At 28.7% G+C, this 18,615-nt stretch overlaps 3 protein-coding genes across 3 annotated transcripts; 1 reads left to right on the forward strand and 2 right to left on the reverse strand.

Annotated features, from left to right (window-relative positions):
- Positions 1-6,868: 6,868 nt before the first annotated feature.
- LOC139866837 (protein CutA 1, chloroplastic) lies at positions 6,869-9,545 on the forward strand. The gene is made up of 6 exons (XM_071855127.1): positions 6,869-7,044; positions 7,174-7,295; positions 8,240-8,302; positions 8,738-8,769; positions 8,901-8,995; positions 9,100-9,545. Exons 1-6 carry the CDS (start codon positions 6,899-6,901, stop codon positions 9,179-9,181), a joined length of 540 nt encoding a protein of 179 aa, XP_071711228.1. The 5' UTR covers positions 6,869-6,898; the 3' UTR covers positions 9,182-9,545.
- Positions 9,546-10,128: 583 nt separating this feature from the next.
- Positions 10,129-11,970, reverse strand: LOC139867072 (14-3-3-like protein D). The gene is made up of 3 exons (XM_071855398.1): positions 11,476-11,970; positions 10,447-10,569; positions 10,129-10,347 (listed from the first exon to the last, which is right to left on the reverse strand). Exons 1-3 carry the CDS (start codon positions 11,968-11,970, stop codon positions 10,207-10,209), a joined length of 759 nt encoding a protein of 252 aa, XP_071711499.1. The 3' UTR covers positions 10,129-10,206.
- Positions 11,971-16,358: 4,388 nt separating this feature from the next.
- On the reverse strand, positions 16,359-18,385 carry LOC139867376 (dnaJ-related protein SCJ1-like). The gene is made up of 5 exons (XM_071855744.1): positions 18,068-18,385; positions 17,905-17,982; positions 17,603-17,678; positions 16,701-16,774; positions 16,359-16,598 (listed from the first exon to the last, which is right to left on the reverse strand). Exons 1-5 carry the CDS (start codon positions 18,188-18,190, stop codon positions 16,527-16,529), a joined length of 423 nt encoding a protein of 140 aa, XP_071711845.1. The 5' UTR covers positions 18,191-18,385; the 3' UTR covers positions 16,359-16,526.
- Positions 18,386-18,615: the final 230 nt, after the last annotated feature.

The following is an 18,615-nucleotide window of genomic DNA, read 5'->3' on the forward strand; positions in this document are numbered from 1 at the left end:
AAATTATGTATGTTAAAAATATAATATATATATATATATATATATATATATATATATATATATATATATATATATATATATATATATATATCTTAATTATTTCATTAAGTGTATTCTTTTTATATATAAAAAGCATTTGTATGGTTAAATTATGTATGTTAAATATATTTTTATATATATATATATATATATATATATATATATCATTTGTTTGTCAAAACTAGTAATTGTAATAATACTTAAATTAATATTAGTAATGGTAAAAATGATAATACTTGTTATTACTAATAAAAATAATAATGTTTGTGAAAAATAATAACATAATGTATTGTTTAAAAACGGTAATATTATTAATAATCCTAATTCTAATATTAACAATAAAAAGATTAATGATAAAAATAATACTTATAATAATATTAACAACAGTAGTTCTTAGTAAAAATGTAAAGTTCACTAACTAAGATAATGAAAATAATAGTCTTGATAATAATACCTAATACTTAATATTAATAATAATTAATTGTAACTATAATCATAATATTATGTGATACTTAATACTTGTATAATAGTTATAATAATAATTACAATTATAATAATGATAATGATATAACATGTATTAATGTTAATAATAGTAATAACAGTTTACTTATTAAAGATACCTATAATTAGTAATACTAATAATAATAACTATCATAACTTCAATCTTAATAATAATAATAATTCTAATAATAATAATCAATAATCAAATTAATGATAATACTAATGATAATAATTATAACAATAATAATAATAATAAATAAGATTTTTGAAATTAAAAACTACCTTAAACTCGCTTTAAAAACAATAGTTGCCACAAGCAGGGCTCGAACCCGAGACCTCTCGCTACCCTTTACAACTCCTTAACCATCTGGGCTGTAGCCCGTTTCCTGAAATATTACTGAAGCCCGATATATTTAACCCGTGTATTACTGTGACCATACTCTTCTTCTTCTCACTCAGCTCACACGACCCAGAATCAAAATCTTAACATAAAATACAAAACTCGATTTTCAGGAGTTTATATATAATACCTAAACATTGATTTTGAGATTAATTAGATAAATAAATTAAAAAAAAAAATTAAAAAAAAAAGAACAGGAACCATCTGTTCGTCACTGTTTTAAAATTAAAAAAAAATTGATTTTCGCTTTTGATTACATATTAGATTATGGTTATAACATGGAACAAGTTTTAAATCATCTATAAAAACCTTATGAGTCGTTGATTTCAACTAACATAACTTCTAAAGCTTCAATTTGATCAAAGAACATAAGTTTGACTTTTTCTTTTTAAAGGTTTGACTCGAAAATTTGAATTCGTTAAAAGGATTTGGAACCTGAGGATTTGAGGAAACATTCACGACTTGATTTGGGACACTTCTGCATTATTAGATTTTTAAGATGAATTCGATTTCGAAATATGAGTAAAAAGTTCATGCGAACAGAGATATCAAAAAAAAAAAAAAAAAATTAATTGGTACCTTATAGAACTAGAGTGTTTGAATGTGATGCTGGAAATATTGAATGATTTTTATCAATAAGAGGATCAATCATATACTGCAGGTGTCGGCTAGTAGTCACGAGTGAAATAGAATGCAAAGAAAAAAAAATATAAAATTTGACAGGATATGATATCATTTACGTATAATTGACTGATTATATAATTAACTTTATTAATAAAAATATCCATATTAATAATACTAATTAATAATTATATTATTAAAATTTGTTAATAATAAAAAAATACTAATAATAATGATAATAATAACTATACAATTTATAATAATAATATTAACAATAATTAGTAATAATTATAATACTAATTATAATGATACTAGTATTATTAATGTTAATAGTTATATTAGTAGTAATAACACTACAATAATTTATATATATCTTAAATTCGTATTTATAGATCATATCTTTAAAATAATACTATTAATAATACTGATTTTAATATTAATTTTTAATCATGATAATAATAATGAAAGTAATAATAATATTCTTAGTATAACAACTATATTTTTACTTGTAATTACATTTACTATATAATTTATTAGTTATGTAATATTTAATGGTTTTATAATATTTATATAATAACATATATCTAATATTTAATATTTATTCATTACAATAATAATAACAATTTATTAATAATATTAATAATGTTACTACTAATAATGATAATAATATTAGTATAACAGTTATATTCAACTTGTTAATTAAATTTAATATATTTTCATTTATTATATCATATCTACCAATTATATAAATTATTGAATCTTTAATACTTTTTAATTATATATACTTATATATATATACATATATATATATATACATATAAGATTATCTGTGTATAAAATTTAGTTATACATATATATTTGTATATTTATTTATACACAATCGTTCGTGAATCATCAGAAATGGTCAAAGGGTAATTGCATAAATGAAAACACTTCAAAAATTTTGAGTCTCAACATTACAGACTTTTCTTATCGTGTCGAAATCATATAAAGTTTAAGTTTAAATTTGGTCAAAAATTTCCGGGTCATCACATAACGATATTATGGCGGGGATTCGCATGTAATAATAAATACATGTTTAACAAAAGTCTCACAAAATTGCATATCAATTAGTTTAGGCGCTTGAGTCTAAATTGTAAATCATTTTTAAAAGCAAGCATGTGTCTCACCCTAAAAGTTGTAAAACAGTTAAAAAAATAGTAAAAAGAGGGGCTATGAATTTCACCTTAGTAGCAAGTAAGATATTTCACGCAAGAAGTATGAACGGAGTATATACCAGGCCTTCAACCTAGAGATATATAGGATTAATCAGAAATGTCCAATTGACAAATGAAGAATCCTATGTACATTAAAGATTGACTAAACATATGTTTATCGTTATGATTATAGTATTAACTAGTTGTATGTCTGTATAGGAATACAACACTTAATAGATTACTTGTACATACATTTAATACATGTTATATATATAATAAGTATTATATATTATATAAATATTATTTAATTGTTTGTATTATATTAATTAAATAGTAATATATATTAATAGTTATGATGTATTAAGTATTTAAGTACTTGTTGTATTACATGTTATACATTAATAGTTATATTATATTAAGTATATATAAGTTTAGATTTATTATGTTATTATATTTAATATAAATGAATTATTAAAGTATATATTTGTATAATCTATATTATATACTTTATAAAGTATATGTATTATATTAAATTGGTTATGTATTAGTAGATATTTATTATATATATTAGTAACATATATAATTATTATTTAAGTAATTATTTACAGATTTTTATATTTAGAAACAATAATATTTAATTATTATAATCTATATGTATTATAGTTATCCCGAAAATAGATATATACTTCCTAAATTCGTTTTTAATTAAAATAATTATCAAATAATAAAGTTTATAATTTATAAGTTTCCTTTAGTGTAAAAACCTGTAGAAAATTTTATAAAATTATTCCATCTTGTTTTTATATTTATTTGTGCTTATTTCCTTATTTATCTTCTCGGTTTATATGGAAACAAAGTTAATTATGCATAAAATACTAATTCAACTTAAACAATAAATTTTATAATTTTTATAAGTTCTATATACTGTAAATAAGTTGTAAAAATATAATTATGAAAATTATATATATATATATATATATATATATATATATATATATATATATATATATATATATATATATTATTTATTTTATATTTTCTTGTACTTTATCCATTATAATCGGTATTAATCAAATAAAATAGATAAATACTTAATAAATAAGTTTTAATAATTTTTCCAGTATCTATGTAACCTAATGATTATATAAAATTTTTATAAAAACTAGTTTAATTCGTTTAGTATTTATTTTATATTTATTTTCTTATTTTTCTCTCGGTTTATGTAAATACTTTACAAAAATCAATTAAAATACTAAATATACTTATATATATGATTTTATAATTTTCAAAGTTTTATTACATACTTATAAACTTAGAATTTTTTTTTATAATTATTATATTTACTCTTTTTCTATTTATTACGAATTTTATATAGTTTCCATAATTAGTACTTATTAAATTTGTTTTTAATTATAAATAAAATTCCAAAAACTACTAGAATTATTTTTACATGATCTAACACTGTTCTAAATACTTTTTAATGCAAAACCTACTGTTCTTATATTTTTATATGAATCATTACTATATTTTACATATATGTATATTGTTTTCAATATTAAATATGTAATAATTATTTAGAACAGCAAATAAATTAAGTTTTTCAATTCCAAAACTCTTTATACATTAAAAAGAAGTTACGAAAATTTTTGTTTCACTTTTTGAAGTCGTTTGCTATTTTTTTTTATTAGTTTTAGCTTATATAAACCCTAGTCGATTAATATAATTATAATAAATATATAATACATCATAAAAATATATTTTTTGACTTAGATCATCTTTATAACATTATTAGGTTCTGGAAAAAAAATTTCCACAAATTTATATGTTTCATAGATATTTTTGTTTTAATTTTGTACATATACCGATTATATATATATATACATATAAACTGTTTTTAATTTATTAAAAATACATATACTGATTATAATTTTGAAAAAATATTTTTCCAAGTTTTGTTTATACAAAATAATGATTTTAAAACCTTTAAATTAATTATTTATGTAATAAATTAATTTATAAAGATTTATGTAACAAAAGAAGCCGATCGGGAAAAAAAATATATATATATATAAAAAGAAATCGATAAAAAAATATAAAAGAAAAAGAGGGAGAACTTACAAATTTTAAGGGTTTAAGAGGCTCCATAGATTTTATAAAAAAAATTATGAGGCTTTAACATGTATTTGTAGGATTAAAATACTTGGAGAGGGAGAAATTACAATTTGAGTACAATTACAATTCTTTTCCTTTTATAAAATTAATTCCTTCTCTTTTTATTTTATTTTATTTTATTATTTTTGGTGGCCGACTTTTATCATCATTTTTTTTCGGCCATATATATATATATATATATATATATATATATATATATATATATATATATATATATATATATATATATATATATATGTATGTATGTATTTATTTATTTATTATTTATTATTAACCGGTTTATTAAATAAATATATATTCGGTATTTCTTATAACATAATTATTTATATTATTAATTTTATAATTACTTACTTTTATCAACACAAAACTTTTACATTTTGCGTAAATACAATTTTATATATTATTTATAAATATTAATACATACTTATATATTTATTATAATATTAGTAATAAATATTAGGGTTAAGGTTTATGATTAATTAATTACGAGCATTTATTATACGAGCATTTATTATATCTGGATAACAACCCTAATGCTAATACACAGAATATGACATTGAAATCCTAAGGGCAATTTGGTAAATTTAGAAGGGAAAAGTGATGGTTGTTAAAATAATAATAATAATAATAATAATAATAATAATATATGTATTAGATTAGCTTAGATTGCTGTTACACATTACATACCCACATAATAATAATAATTATAATTATAACAATCATAACCCTAATAATTAATTAATTAATTAATTAATTAAAAATAATATATTATGTAATTAGACTAGCTTAGATTACTGTTACACATTAAATAAATAATAAGCTCTACACAGTTGGCCACAAAAGAAGTAAGGTGTATTGTTTATCCTTATATATAAAAATAAATATGGCCACTTGAAATAATTATTTTTTCTTAATGTACTCCAATTAATAAGAAATACCGTATAAAGATTGGCAGGAGTTTCAGAGGAATATCCTGGTCATATTTCAGTTCAAATATTATATTATCTCTATCTCTATAATAATTATAACACTAATAAATAACAATAATAATAATAATAATAATAATAATAATAATAATAATAATAATAATAATAATAATAATAATAATAATAATAATAATAATAATAATAATAATAATAATAATAATAATAATAATCTCTCTTCTTATCTTACTATTATAATAAAAGTAATATTAACAAACCAACCTCATCAAAAGCCGACATAATAAAATAATAATTTTTAGATTAGAAAGTAAAATTAAATTAGTACCATAAGAACAAAATGCTATGAATTCTTTACAAATATATCAAAAGTGTTACTCCGTATTATCCATGGTCACCCATCATCCATCCTCTTTAGGAGCCCTAACATGAGGTAACCATACAGATAATCCAAATCGCTCATCACTCATTCGTTTGATTTCATAAACTGAAATCGTCATTCCGCTATCTGAAAGCACTTATATCCGATTTACTTTTCAGAGCAAGAACATCCAATTCATCCACTTAAAAATAATCGCAATATCATATCAGGTCTGACTAATTTCAAAATTATTTTTTGTCACTTTAGAAGCATTCCAGCGGATAGATCTCGAATAATACACGATTTAAAAAAATGATGAATAAATCGGATATACGAGTCAAAAGATACAATCATTCAAATTTCTCGCTCACCAAGCGCCACACACCAAGTACCACACACCGTGCGTGGTGCGTGGTTTCGTAAAGAAAATGGTTGTCTCTGTCAATTTCTCGGTAACACGCACTAGACACCAAACATGAGTGTGTGGTGCGTGATGCGTGGTAAAAGGACATTTTGTGCTATTACAATTTTTTTGATGACATATTATTTAAGCGATTTACCAACCCAAGTTGTCATGGCCCATTGGGTCTTTAAAAAGCCCAATATAATCAGAAAGCTTCGAATCCTATCGAGACAACACAAATGAAATCAAAATAAAGCTACCGAAATGACACTTTCTTCTACTCTCACTTCAATCATCTCATCGCCGGTAGTTCGTCGGCGGTTGCCGTTGGTCGGAGCGTTTTGTATGCTGAGTATAGGATTCCACAATCTTCAATCTTCGTTTTCTGTATCTTCAAATCCTCAATCTCGGTACTGTTTCTGTTTTCCCCCAATTTCTAGGGTTCAATTGTGACATAATGTGATTATTTATATTTTTTTTTCTGTACGTATACGTATCGAATTGAATTGAGTTTGATTGCACTTTATTTACTGATTCAGATTAAGTTTCGGTATCAAAACACATAAATTTAGCAGTATAAGTGCGAGAATGGAAGCATCAAATCAGAATAATATTGTGCCAAGCATTGTTGTTTACGTAACTGTACCAAACAAAGATGCAGGTTAAGTATTCATTATGTAATGAGTTTTTATAACTATACATACATACTGTGCCAAGCATTGTTGTTTACGCCACTGCTTACGATCCTATATCTGTACATACATACATACATATCAACATATATAGGATCGTAATCAGTGGCGGAAGCAGAATTATTTTTTTTCACGGGGGCGAAATTTTTTAGAAAAACGTAGCAACTTTTTTTGGGCAAAATATGGATATTTTTGGGGAAAATATGGTGGTTTTTGGGCAAAATTTGAAGGTTTTTGGGGCAAAATATTGAGGTTTTAGAACAAAATATAGAGGTTTTGGAGCAAAAAAAAAAAAATTCACTGGGGGCAAAATAGAAAAATCCAAAAAATTTTCACTAAAAATTGCAAGTCCACTGGGGGCGGGTACCCCCCTCTGGCCTCAAATATTTTCGCCACTGATCGTAAGCTGAATTTAGCTCAGTGTCGGGTGTCTGAAGCATGAGTTTAATCCCCATATACAATGGTACAGATAAATTGGGTATGAATTGTAAATACTTAATAATGGATCAGGTATTGTATATTTAATATTATCCCATGTACAGTGAAAAGTTTGTCAGAAGATTAAAATTTCACTTAAAACCTTGTAAAATACAGTATGCAATTTCTCAAACGTAGTTTTTGCTCATATATAGTTTTCATAAACATGTTATGCAAATACAAGCTAGGTTTCAAATGAACCTGCAAGTCAAGCTCAAGCTATAGAAAAGAATTTAGAAGGCGTAGTCTGTGTTTTAATATTACGTCTTCCAGGGACGGAATTATAACCGAAATTTCGGGGGGCAAAATCATAAAACTGATGAGATTTTAGGGGGGGACAAGTGCCCCTTCTGTCCTCACTATGTTCCGCCATTGTCGTCTACCATACATATAGACTATGTTAGCTGTAAATCCTTTGTCTTTGTTATTTGTTTAGGTAAGAAGTTGGCAGCGAGCATTGTCAAAGAAAAACTTGCAGCTTGTGTAAATAGAGTACCAGGCACGTGACTCCTTCTTAATGAATTTCTAATTGTATATTTGGTTGGTATATGTGACAACAATGATGAATTCTTCAAATCAATTACAGAGTCAGTACACTTAAGTTTCATTATCATGGTTGTTTGTATTGTATAACTCAAATTCTACTTACATGTGATGTACTTTTCTTTGATTTAAGTTCTAGACGTCGTAGCTTGAAACAAATAACACATATGATGAAAAAACGTTTAAGATTGAATATATAGCATGAGTATATACTTGTCTTTGATTTATGTTCTAGACGCTGCTTCATTGGATTTGGGCCATATAATCTGTACAAGAAACAAAAACTTTTGTTGGCAATTTATTATTTAGATTTGCCTGCTCTGCTTAAATATCATATATCTTAAAAGATTGACCCATAATCCTAGTCCTGGATCTCATTTGTTGACTGCAGGTATTGAGTCAGTGTATCTATGGCATGGAGAGGTACGATTTTTTTACAGTGGTTTGCAACATCCAACAATAATACAATTTTACTGAAAAGATATCAGTCCGTTGTTAGTTGTATACGATGCTATGAAGTAACTTTTTTGACACTTGTTGTTTTGGTTATGCAGATACAAACCGATTCAGAGGAACTACTCGTAATTAAAACCAGAGAATCCCTTTTAGATGCTTTAACAGAGCATGTCAAGGCAAATCATGAGTACGAGTAAGTAAATCTGTCTTTCTCTTTACTTATGAATGGGCTGAAATTGCCACCTCTTGAACTATATATATTTGCGAACTCATTTCGTTTTCCGTTTTGTTAATCAGTGTGCCTGAAGTCATTGCTCTACCTATAACCGGTGGAAGCGTTCCATACTTGGAATGGCTGAAAAACAGCACCAGGGAGTAATTTTCTACTTGCTTAAAAAGGCGATGTGTGATTTTTGAGATGTTCCTTATGGACTTGCAATCTATTAAAGAACAAGATGGCTAGGATATATATGATTATCTACGTGTTTGGTGATTAATTATCATATAGTGCCCTTTCATGTACCTTGTTTCATGTTCATCACCCTGATCTTACATGGCGTGAGGCACTAGTTACGAATAAGAAGTTTTATAACTCGTTCATTGAATGTTTAGTTTGTTAAACTTAGGTGTTGTTTGTTTTTAAGACGCTTTTCGTCTAGAGAAAGATGTGAGCTAAAGGTCTCTATGGTGAATGAATAATAAAGACGGTCTCGTGAATGAATAATAAAGACTTGTTTGTTTTATGTCTGTAAAATAACTTAGAACCCTGTTTGTTTAGAACTTAATGAACTTAATTAGAGTTAATGATGTAAAATTGAATAAGCTGTATGGTATTTGTTTTTGACTACATGAAAATAGAATGTCTAAATATTTTTTTAAGTCATGAAAATGTGAATTTTTATATTAGCCCCCACTTTTTCAAAACTGCAAATGATAACTGCCGTATATATAATGTTAAATTTGTAATTTTAATTATTCAGTGTTATTCAACACATAAAACAAACAATGACTATTTATCTCAACTATAGAACTTATGATAGAATAAGGTAACAAACACCTTAAACTTAAATTTATATATGAAAACAAAGGATACTTTGAACTGGTAGTTTTTATTGTGATTATAAGAGCTTGAGCTTTCAACTAAACGCTACAAAGCAAAGAACTTGGTAAACAACTGATCTGAATTTTATAATCACTGAACTCTTATTCTAGAATGCTTGATATCAAATGTTGATGACAGAAAAAGAAAATTGAATCCCAAAAAACATTGATGTCAAATTAAAATATCAGTCTTAGGTATAACAAGTGTGCAACCAAATTCAGGAAGTCAAATAAAGGTCGATACTTCATAAGTTCATATAATCACAATACACTTGGTTAATATACTACACGTAACATATTAGTTTATGACACGTAGGGCGCAGTTCCAAGCGGATCAGAAGTCCAAACAGCAACGTTGTCCCTCAGCAGTTGCATAATCAGATAGCTCTCCTTGTACATGTCTTCACTCAGATTGTCCAGCTCATCAACAGCTTCCTCAAATGCCTACTCATAACGGAAAACAACAGTGTGATTCCGATTAAAATGTCAGTATAAGATATACACTTTAAAAAGAGCCAGAGTTCAAATGTGTATTCAGATTACCTGTTCTGCAATGCTACAAGCCATTTCTGTTGATTTCATAATATCAGAGTAAAAGACAGAGAAATTAAGTGCCACACCCAATCTTATCAGATGTGCCGGACCCAGTTCCGCCTGTGCAATATCCTTCACAAACAGAATGATCCACGAAATTATTACTAGTATACAATAGACTGTGTCCATTTTTCAATGTCCATATATTGACTTTCAATGACATGAGTCGAGGTGTCCATCTTTCCCACCATCCATTTTTCCTCACCGTCTATTGCTCGACGATGACGACTGACGGCAAGACGCCGGCCCGGTGTCAAACCGACGGTCATTCCCGGAGTCCATGAGTGGACGGCGAAAAGGGACAACGGGTACCGTGTGCTCTTACAAAACTATCACGTAAATCTAACTACGGCAACAATCAAAGAAATAACTTAACTATCTTATTTAACCTTCAAAACATACACCCCACAATTCGATCAAGCTTCTAAACGACATGTGGACCTCTAAATTTAGGGGTGTTAAATTCGGGCTCACTCTGTTCTAATCGTTCTATAAGACCGTATTTAAACGAATCGAATTTGAATTCGATTTTTGGTTCAGTTTACAAATATGAATACGATTTTTTTAAATATGGTTAAACCGTAAAATTGAATTCAAAACTAGTCGAATTCAAAATCGGTTTTTATAATTAATTTGGTTTAATTATGAATTACTTTTTTGGTTAAAACCGAAATCTAATCAAATTCAGTTTTGATTTTGAAATCTAAATTTGGTTTTAGTTTTAATTTTCAGTTTTCCTTTTAAAAAATTTATAATCGAACAAACCAAACTAAATAAATCAAGTAAGCCGAAAATCAATGAATGTTTTTAGTTAGAGTTATGGAGAAATTTTCAATATTCAAACGCAAGTTAGTGTAAAAGTATTAAGGTATATTTTTTATTAATTTCGCCCTTTAATCAAAAAAGAAAAAAGAAAGAGTCCTTAAACAACCATAACAAACAAACAAAAACACCGAAAATATATATTAAGGTTTATACCTGAGCAGCTTTATACGAATTCATAGCAGCATCAACAGCTTCGGTTCTTTCATCACCAATCTTAATACCAGCTAAATACCTAAAATAATCACCTTTCATCTTCAAATAAAACACTTTCGATTCGCTCGAACTAGCCGAATCTATCAAATTCGAATCCAAAAAGTTCAATATTTCATAACAGAGATCCGTTAACTCACGTTCAACTTTAAACCTATAATCCTTTAGTACTTGTTTTTTTCTAGAACTACATAGTTTGTGTTCGATAGCCGTTAAGTTAAACCACGACGTTCGAAGTGATCCGGCTACTTTTCTATAAGCATCATTGAGGAGGTTACGTTCTTCGACGGTTAATTCAGTTGGTGGTGGTGGTGTTATGGTGATAAAATTTTGGATGAGTTTGAGCATGTCGTCGTAACGTTCTGATTGTTCGGCGAGTTTTGCCATGAAGATGCATTGTTCCCGTGTTAGGTTTTCCGGTACGGTGGTTGGAGCCATGACGGTGATATTCAAGGATGTCGATTATATTTATTTATACATTATATAGAGGATTATTATTATTATATATGGTATAAATATAAACATGGAAGATAAATTTTAGACGTGGATACGATCGGATAGTATAAGATCAGTCATATTTTTCTTAACTAATTAATTAGTTATAATTTTAATTTAAAATTTGTGTATTTTATTTTATTGAATAAAATAGAAGAATATAAAATCACATTTACAAAATATCGTATCATGCTATTTTTGAAGGGGATTATAGCTCTAGTTGAAATATTTACATAACATGTGTGATGCAAATATCCATTTTATTTTATGATATTTTCCGTTAAATATAAAAAATTTCCCACAATCTTTTTTTAATGACATACTCCGTATTTTAATTATATTATAATATAATATTTTCATTATAAAATAATTTCCCACATTAGCAAGATTTTATTGGAAAAATAATCATATTTATTTGATGTATTCAGTTACGATGTCTTCTCTTATACTGTATTTGTTATGTATGTATATATATGATTCATGATTATATTATATTATATATAATAATAATAATAATAATAATAATAATAATAATAATCGATCGATATGAATTTTGCATTTTCACAAAAAAATTTTTTTTTTTTTTTTTTGAAAAGCTACATGCGATTTGTTTACAATTTCACGACGAAACCTTAACTTCGTTTTTTTCATCGTTGGTTTTTTTCATCGTTGGTACCTGATCTTTGGTGATTTTTCGTGGTTTGTACCCCATAGTAACGCTCGTTAAATGTTAAACCTTAACCCCTCAGATGTGCCATGCATGTGAGATCATTAATGTAATATGTACTCAAGCTAAATTTTCAGATGTCACAAAGCATTTCTTAGGTAAGTTGGTAACTTTTGAAGTTGAAACCGACCCTGTTATATCGAACCAGAAAGTCCCTATTATGCATGAAGATAAATTAGTTAATTAAATTGTTCATGTGATTTTTTATACAGTTATTTTAGCTGACAATGGAAGGGGCTTCGACATGTGGACACTATTGCTAAGAGATATTCACACGTGACCATGACACATCGAGGGGAAGTTAAAGGTATTGTTACAATTATGATTGTAAGTTTAATTATGTTATTTGAAAGTTATAACATTAAAAACCTTTGCATTTTATTTTCTTTTATTTATTTATATTAAACTTTGTTGTTGTAATGTTGTCACTCTGCCAGCCACTCCCTGCCGCGGAGGAGAAATAATTGAAAGAAACGTCGCATGAAAAACTTGGTAAAGTAAAGACGGTTAAGCTTGAGCAAAAGGTTAGTGTCTTATCTTCTTGCTATTATAATCGGCTTAGATTTTTACTACCCATTCACTTATATTGTACCCGTGTTTCACTTTGGAGTCTCTTAATAGTTTACTATACATGTGTCAAATTGGGTGGGCCATTCAGGTAGCTTAATGATTTGAGATCTATTAAGTCCAACAACACATGTAACATCTTTAAACCACTCATCAAGAGGATCAGAGGAAGTAGATGTTAGAAACAGGGTATGTAAACAGATAATCCGGATATTTCTAGAATCGTGAAACACTTTCCTAATTGAATATTCCGACCCTCCTTGTCTCGGGTTACACGAAATTTCAATTGGGATAAGACTAGAAATGCAAATCGTTTCCAGACAAGAAGAATGCGATTTATGTGTATAGATTTGTGTGTTCGTTCTGTATGAAATTGAATAAGAATGAAAGCAGTTTTTCCAAAACTGATTATATAAAACAGTTTAGGCGGTTAACAAATGAATGGTTATGACGGTTGAAAAAGGAGCGGGAAAAACGTTTTATTTAAACGTTTCATTAAAACGTATCACTCAAAACGTTTTTGTTTCGGGGCGCTGCCCCGAGCCCCGCGAGGGGCGCTGCCCCCTCGACCCCTGCCCGCTCACCTGGGAGCGGGGCCCCAGCCAGGGGCTCTGCCCCTTGGACCCCTCAAGGGGGCGCAGCCCCCTTGACCCCCGCCATTACCGTGCGCCAGTGTCTAGTTCACTCTTATGGGCGTGCACTCCGCACTCACCGAACCCATGTTAAGTATCACTAGTCAACTCCTGCTTTCTAGTAAATCACAATCAGCTAAAATGTTAGTTGGATGACACTAAAATCACCAACAGTAGACAGTTAACACGGTAATGATTTTTTTTTATTGTCTACATTATGTTTAGTTTTTATAAACACTTGTGACAATTATAACGTGTTTTCTACAAGTTATTGACTGTTTATTTTTTAATAAATACAATCAGCTGGGCACCTTTATTGTGCACGTTGAAATCGTCGTTGTTCAACCAGATGAACCATGGTCTTACATTGCGTGTAACAAGTGCACCTAGAATGCTAATACTGTGACATCGATGGTCTTTTGTCTTTGAAACATTACTGCGATAAAGGGTGGCAGGGATCTAAAGGTTTGCCTAAGGTAACATGAAAATGCTATTATTAAGAGAAAAAAAATTGATTACTACTTCTTCAACTATGTTATTACTATGATCCATCTTTTTAACCTTCCTATCCTTAATATTTTCTATGATTTTAAAATATTAACGGGTCTGGTGCTCCACCTGAAGAGTATGCACAACCAATTGTGTCCATTGCGTGATCCGATCCACATTCGCGTATAAATGATGTGTCTAATCAATTTCAATATGAAGATATACAGGGAGCGTTGTTTATGGTTGTTTAATTGGTCATTCTTATAGTCTAGAACTATATAATGCTTTACGATGCACCTACATAGATATCCCTATTTATTTATCTTATCTTATGCACTCCGTATAATTTATTATTGGAATGGACTTCTCAGTTTAGTTTATAACAATCGTTTTTCATTTGTCTTATCATCATTTTATTAAGTTTCTGCATCTTTTCACCACATGTGATTTGTAACTGCAATCTGCAGATGGAGAATGAATATGGTTTGTATTTGGTGCATCATCAGGTAAACTTAGCGCAATTGCAACTCGGAGACGATATAATTGACTATGAACAATCAAATGATACATTTTAATTGTATTCAATATTAACGCTTACAATACTAACCCTTTCAATACATTAACTTTCAGTACAAATTTTGAAAGTTATTTTTAGAGCTGTTGTGCAACGTACGGGTTCTTAAATCTAATAATAAGAAAAAAACAGAAGCAGATACATAGACATAGTTCAGGATAGGAAACTCATCCTATGTGACCAATCATGCCGACCCTTACTTGTTAACCGTTTACACAATTAGTATCACTCATTCATACATGAAACTGGATGCGACCCGTTCATATGACGTCACAAGACAACATTGGTTCGAATGCAATTTTGGATACTCCAAAAAAAATATGTAGATAATGGATCAATAATCAATAATCTAGGAAGGAGTGAGAAATGAATCAATAGTAAATAATCAATATTCATATTCAATATCAATAATATAATATAATAGTATTAATTATTACTCCGTAATAAACTAGGAAGGAGTTAGAAATATACAAAGAACAAAGAGGGTTTTAAAACCACATACTCCACTTGATGTTAGATTTACAAAATCTTATAGATATCCATTCAGACAAATAAGAAACGATGATGTCCACCACGTGACATTTTCTGATGTCCGAGTCCTTGAAAATGGTCTTGTTAGTTGTTACAGAACGTCATACAACTCAAAGCGTACCTAGAAAAAGTTCTTGTTACGAGTTTTGTCGGGGACTGTCTAAAAAGGTCACTTAAATTGAACCCTATCTTGGTCCCTAAGGACCGTAAAATGGGTTTAGCTGGCCACACTCTTCACAAGATTGGTCCGGCGACATGAAATGCGACCATGAGGTGGTGAGTTGACCCACTTTTTGTTGTTTTGACGGTAGAACATTAAAACAAATTTACAATTGAAACGACAATAACTACAATGATATTCAAATATATAGTTCTAATTATTTTATTTTGTAATTCGCATCTCATCTCAGTTTTTAACGCACTATAAATACACATACAACTTATATCACTTTCGATTAATTGTTTGTGTATATAGTGAGCTTGAAGGCCCATCAAATTTTTTAAAGAAAGATTTTTAAGCGAAATGGAAGTACAAGATTGTAAAGGTGACACCATAACTTATACTTACTGCGGCTATGCATATATCACAAGTACTTATGAAGCTCTTGAAATGCTAAAGATGTTGCCTTACAAAGGTGTTTATTAGTATGAGTCAAGTTATAAATTGTATCGAACTCTATAATCAAAACAGTGGATGGCGAATAGAGGATTTATCCCTCATTTTACTACATCTAATGAGTTGTTAGTTGAGAATAATTTATTAAGATCCTTAAATGACTTGCAGGGCATGAGAAAAGGCTGTGGAAAAGGGTGATGAAGGTTTTTAAACATTAAGCTAAAAGTTGATAGAAGTGATACAAAGATTTACAAAGTAGTTGCAGTAGTAGTAACATAAATCAACAACTGCAATTTCGAAACTTGTGCACTGTCTTGCACCACAATAACATCAACTGCCCTCATATGTACTAAAGTTGGTGCTTCACAAGATGGAATTATTCATCCCAAGGCCACTGCATGTTAAGATAAGGCCCTTGTAACGATTCAGATAATCCTGCACACCAACAGGGTGAAATAAATGAGTCGATGAATAAGCAATTAAAGTTATAATTTCAGTTATATGTGATGATAAATAAAAAATTATAAAGATGCTTACAACGATGTTGTAATCGTAGAGGTATAACATTCCTTTCCTGTCATACTCTTCTTTACGGATTGGATCACTTAAAACTGCAAATAGTTGTATATATCATTGGTAAACATTAAATTCCTCACTGTAAAGGCCAGAATTTAACACAAGATTCCAAATTTCGACAAATGAATTGCGCAAATTCTAGCATAGGTTGCATATACAAGTCCCTTTTGTAATTTTAATAGATGGAATACATTATCTCGATAGATCATATGCTATATGTTTAAATCCTTCTTTCAAATTATCACTACACAACAACAACAAAACCCAATACCACATAAGTGGTGTATGGGGGAGGTGAGATGTAGACAATCCTTCTCCTATCCGAGAATAAAAACGAGTCATTTCTCCACCCAGAGTGAAAACACTATCAAAAGTAGAGAAAATCATCCCTCATTCTATTCGACGGATAGAGAGATTGCTTCCGAGTGGACCTAGGAAAAAAAAAATTTAAAATAAATTTAATTAAAAATAAAATTGAGACGCCATGAAAACGGTAAAATCAAATTTCCATGGGGTTTAAATCCTGCCTGAAATTTACTTTAGGCTCTAAGGATCAGTCAAGTAGCCAATAAATCAACGCTTGTTGTCGACTCACCTCAAGTGGTATTGGGTACTGTTGTTGTTGTTGTTGTTGTTGTTGTCGACTCAATAACTAGAGCGGTATTTCAAATTATCACTAGTATATATACCAAGAGTGTCCTCAATTTAGTAAATCTTGTAAAATACATACTCGCACAAGCTAATTGGCATGAATATAATTTATCGGCTTTTAAGCATGAGACTTGTCTGTACAAACACATTCTATATGATTGAATAACATGTAAACACGAAACAAATTCAAAAAGGCTGATTAAAATGCCAACCTTGGTATGCTTCATTTATCTCCTGAAACTTAGACGTAGCACTATCTTCGCCTTTTTGTTTGTCTGGATGCCATTTCTGTTCAACAAAAAAAAAAAAAAACATCCTTTAAAATACTAACATTCACAAATCATATGCACCAAAATAAGAAACTTTATAATACAGCACAAATCGAAACACAACATAGATCAGATATCAGTTGTAATTGTCATAATCAGGTATTTTTTACAGTGTATAATTGTATATAGATACAGAATTGTAACAGGTACGAAACTAAAACCCTAGATAAATAAAATAGGCTTACCAAAGCTAATCGAATGAAATTAGAACGAATTTCATCTTCAGTAGCTTCATAATCCACCTCAAGTATCCGATAATAATCCTAATTTCAACAATTACCCAAAATTAATCACACATCAACTTTATGCACATAAAAAGAAGCGGAGAAATGAGAGAAATAATCATACCTTGGGTTTAGATATAAGAGAGAGGTAATCAAAATCAAAATTGAGATGCGAAGTGTCTTGTTGTTGATGATGGTGATCTTGTTGATTTATGAAATCGCCTTCTTCTAATTCGTCCCATCTCATTGTCGTACTGGTGTTGGTTGCCGTGGTGAGGTTCGTAAAATTAGGGGTGGATAAAGGAGGAGATGCGGCGCCAGAAAAAAAATTGAGATTTTTTTGTTTTTATTTTTGGGTTTCCGACGAGATTTTGGTTATGTGATCGGGGTAAATCTCATAATCTCATCAAGTTCTCTCTTTAACCGTGTTTCTTTTGTTGTGAAAACTATGTTGCCACGGTGACCAACTTATGCTATCCATCCAGTATTCCACCATTATTTTGAAATAAAAATCAGCTTCTTTTATTTTTCTTTCAACATTTTTTTCTTTATACTTTTTGTTTAACAAAATAGAGGTGATCCTATCATTTTTTATATCCATGTACAACTATTTAACTATTTACCCTTAATTATACTTATAACTAGTTTGAAGGTCCGCGCGTTGCGACGGAT

The sequence above is a fragment of the Rutidosis leptorrhynchoides genome, chromosome 9 (genome assembly GCF_046630445.1).
Source record: "Rutidosis leptorrhynchoides isolate AG116_Rl617_1_P2 chromosome 9, CSIRO_AGI_Rlap_v1, whole genome shotgun sequence".
Taxonomy (NCBI): Eukaryota; Viridiplantae; Streptophyta; class Magnoliopsida; order Asterales; family Asteraceae; genus Rutidosis; species Rutidosis leptorrhynchoides.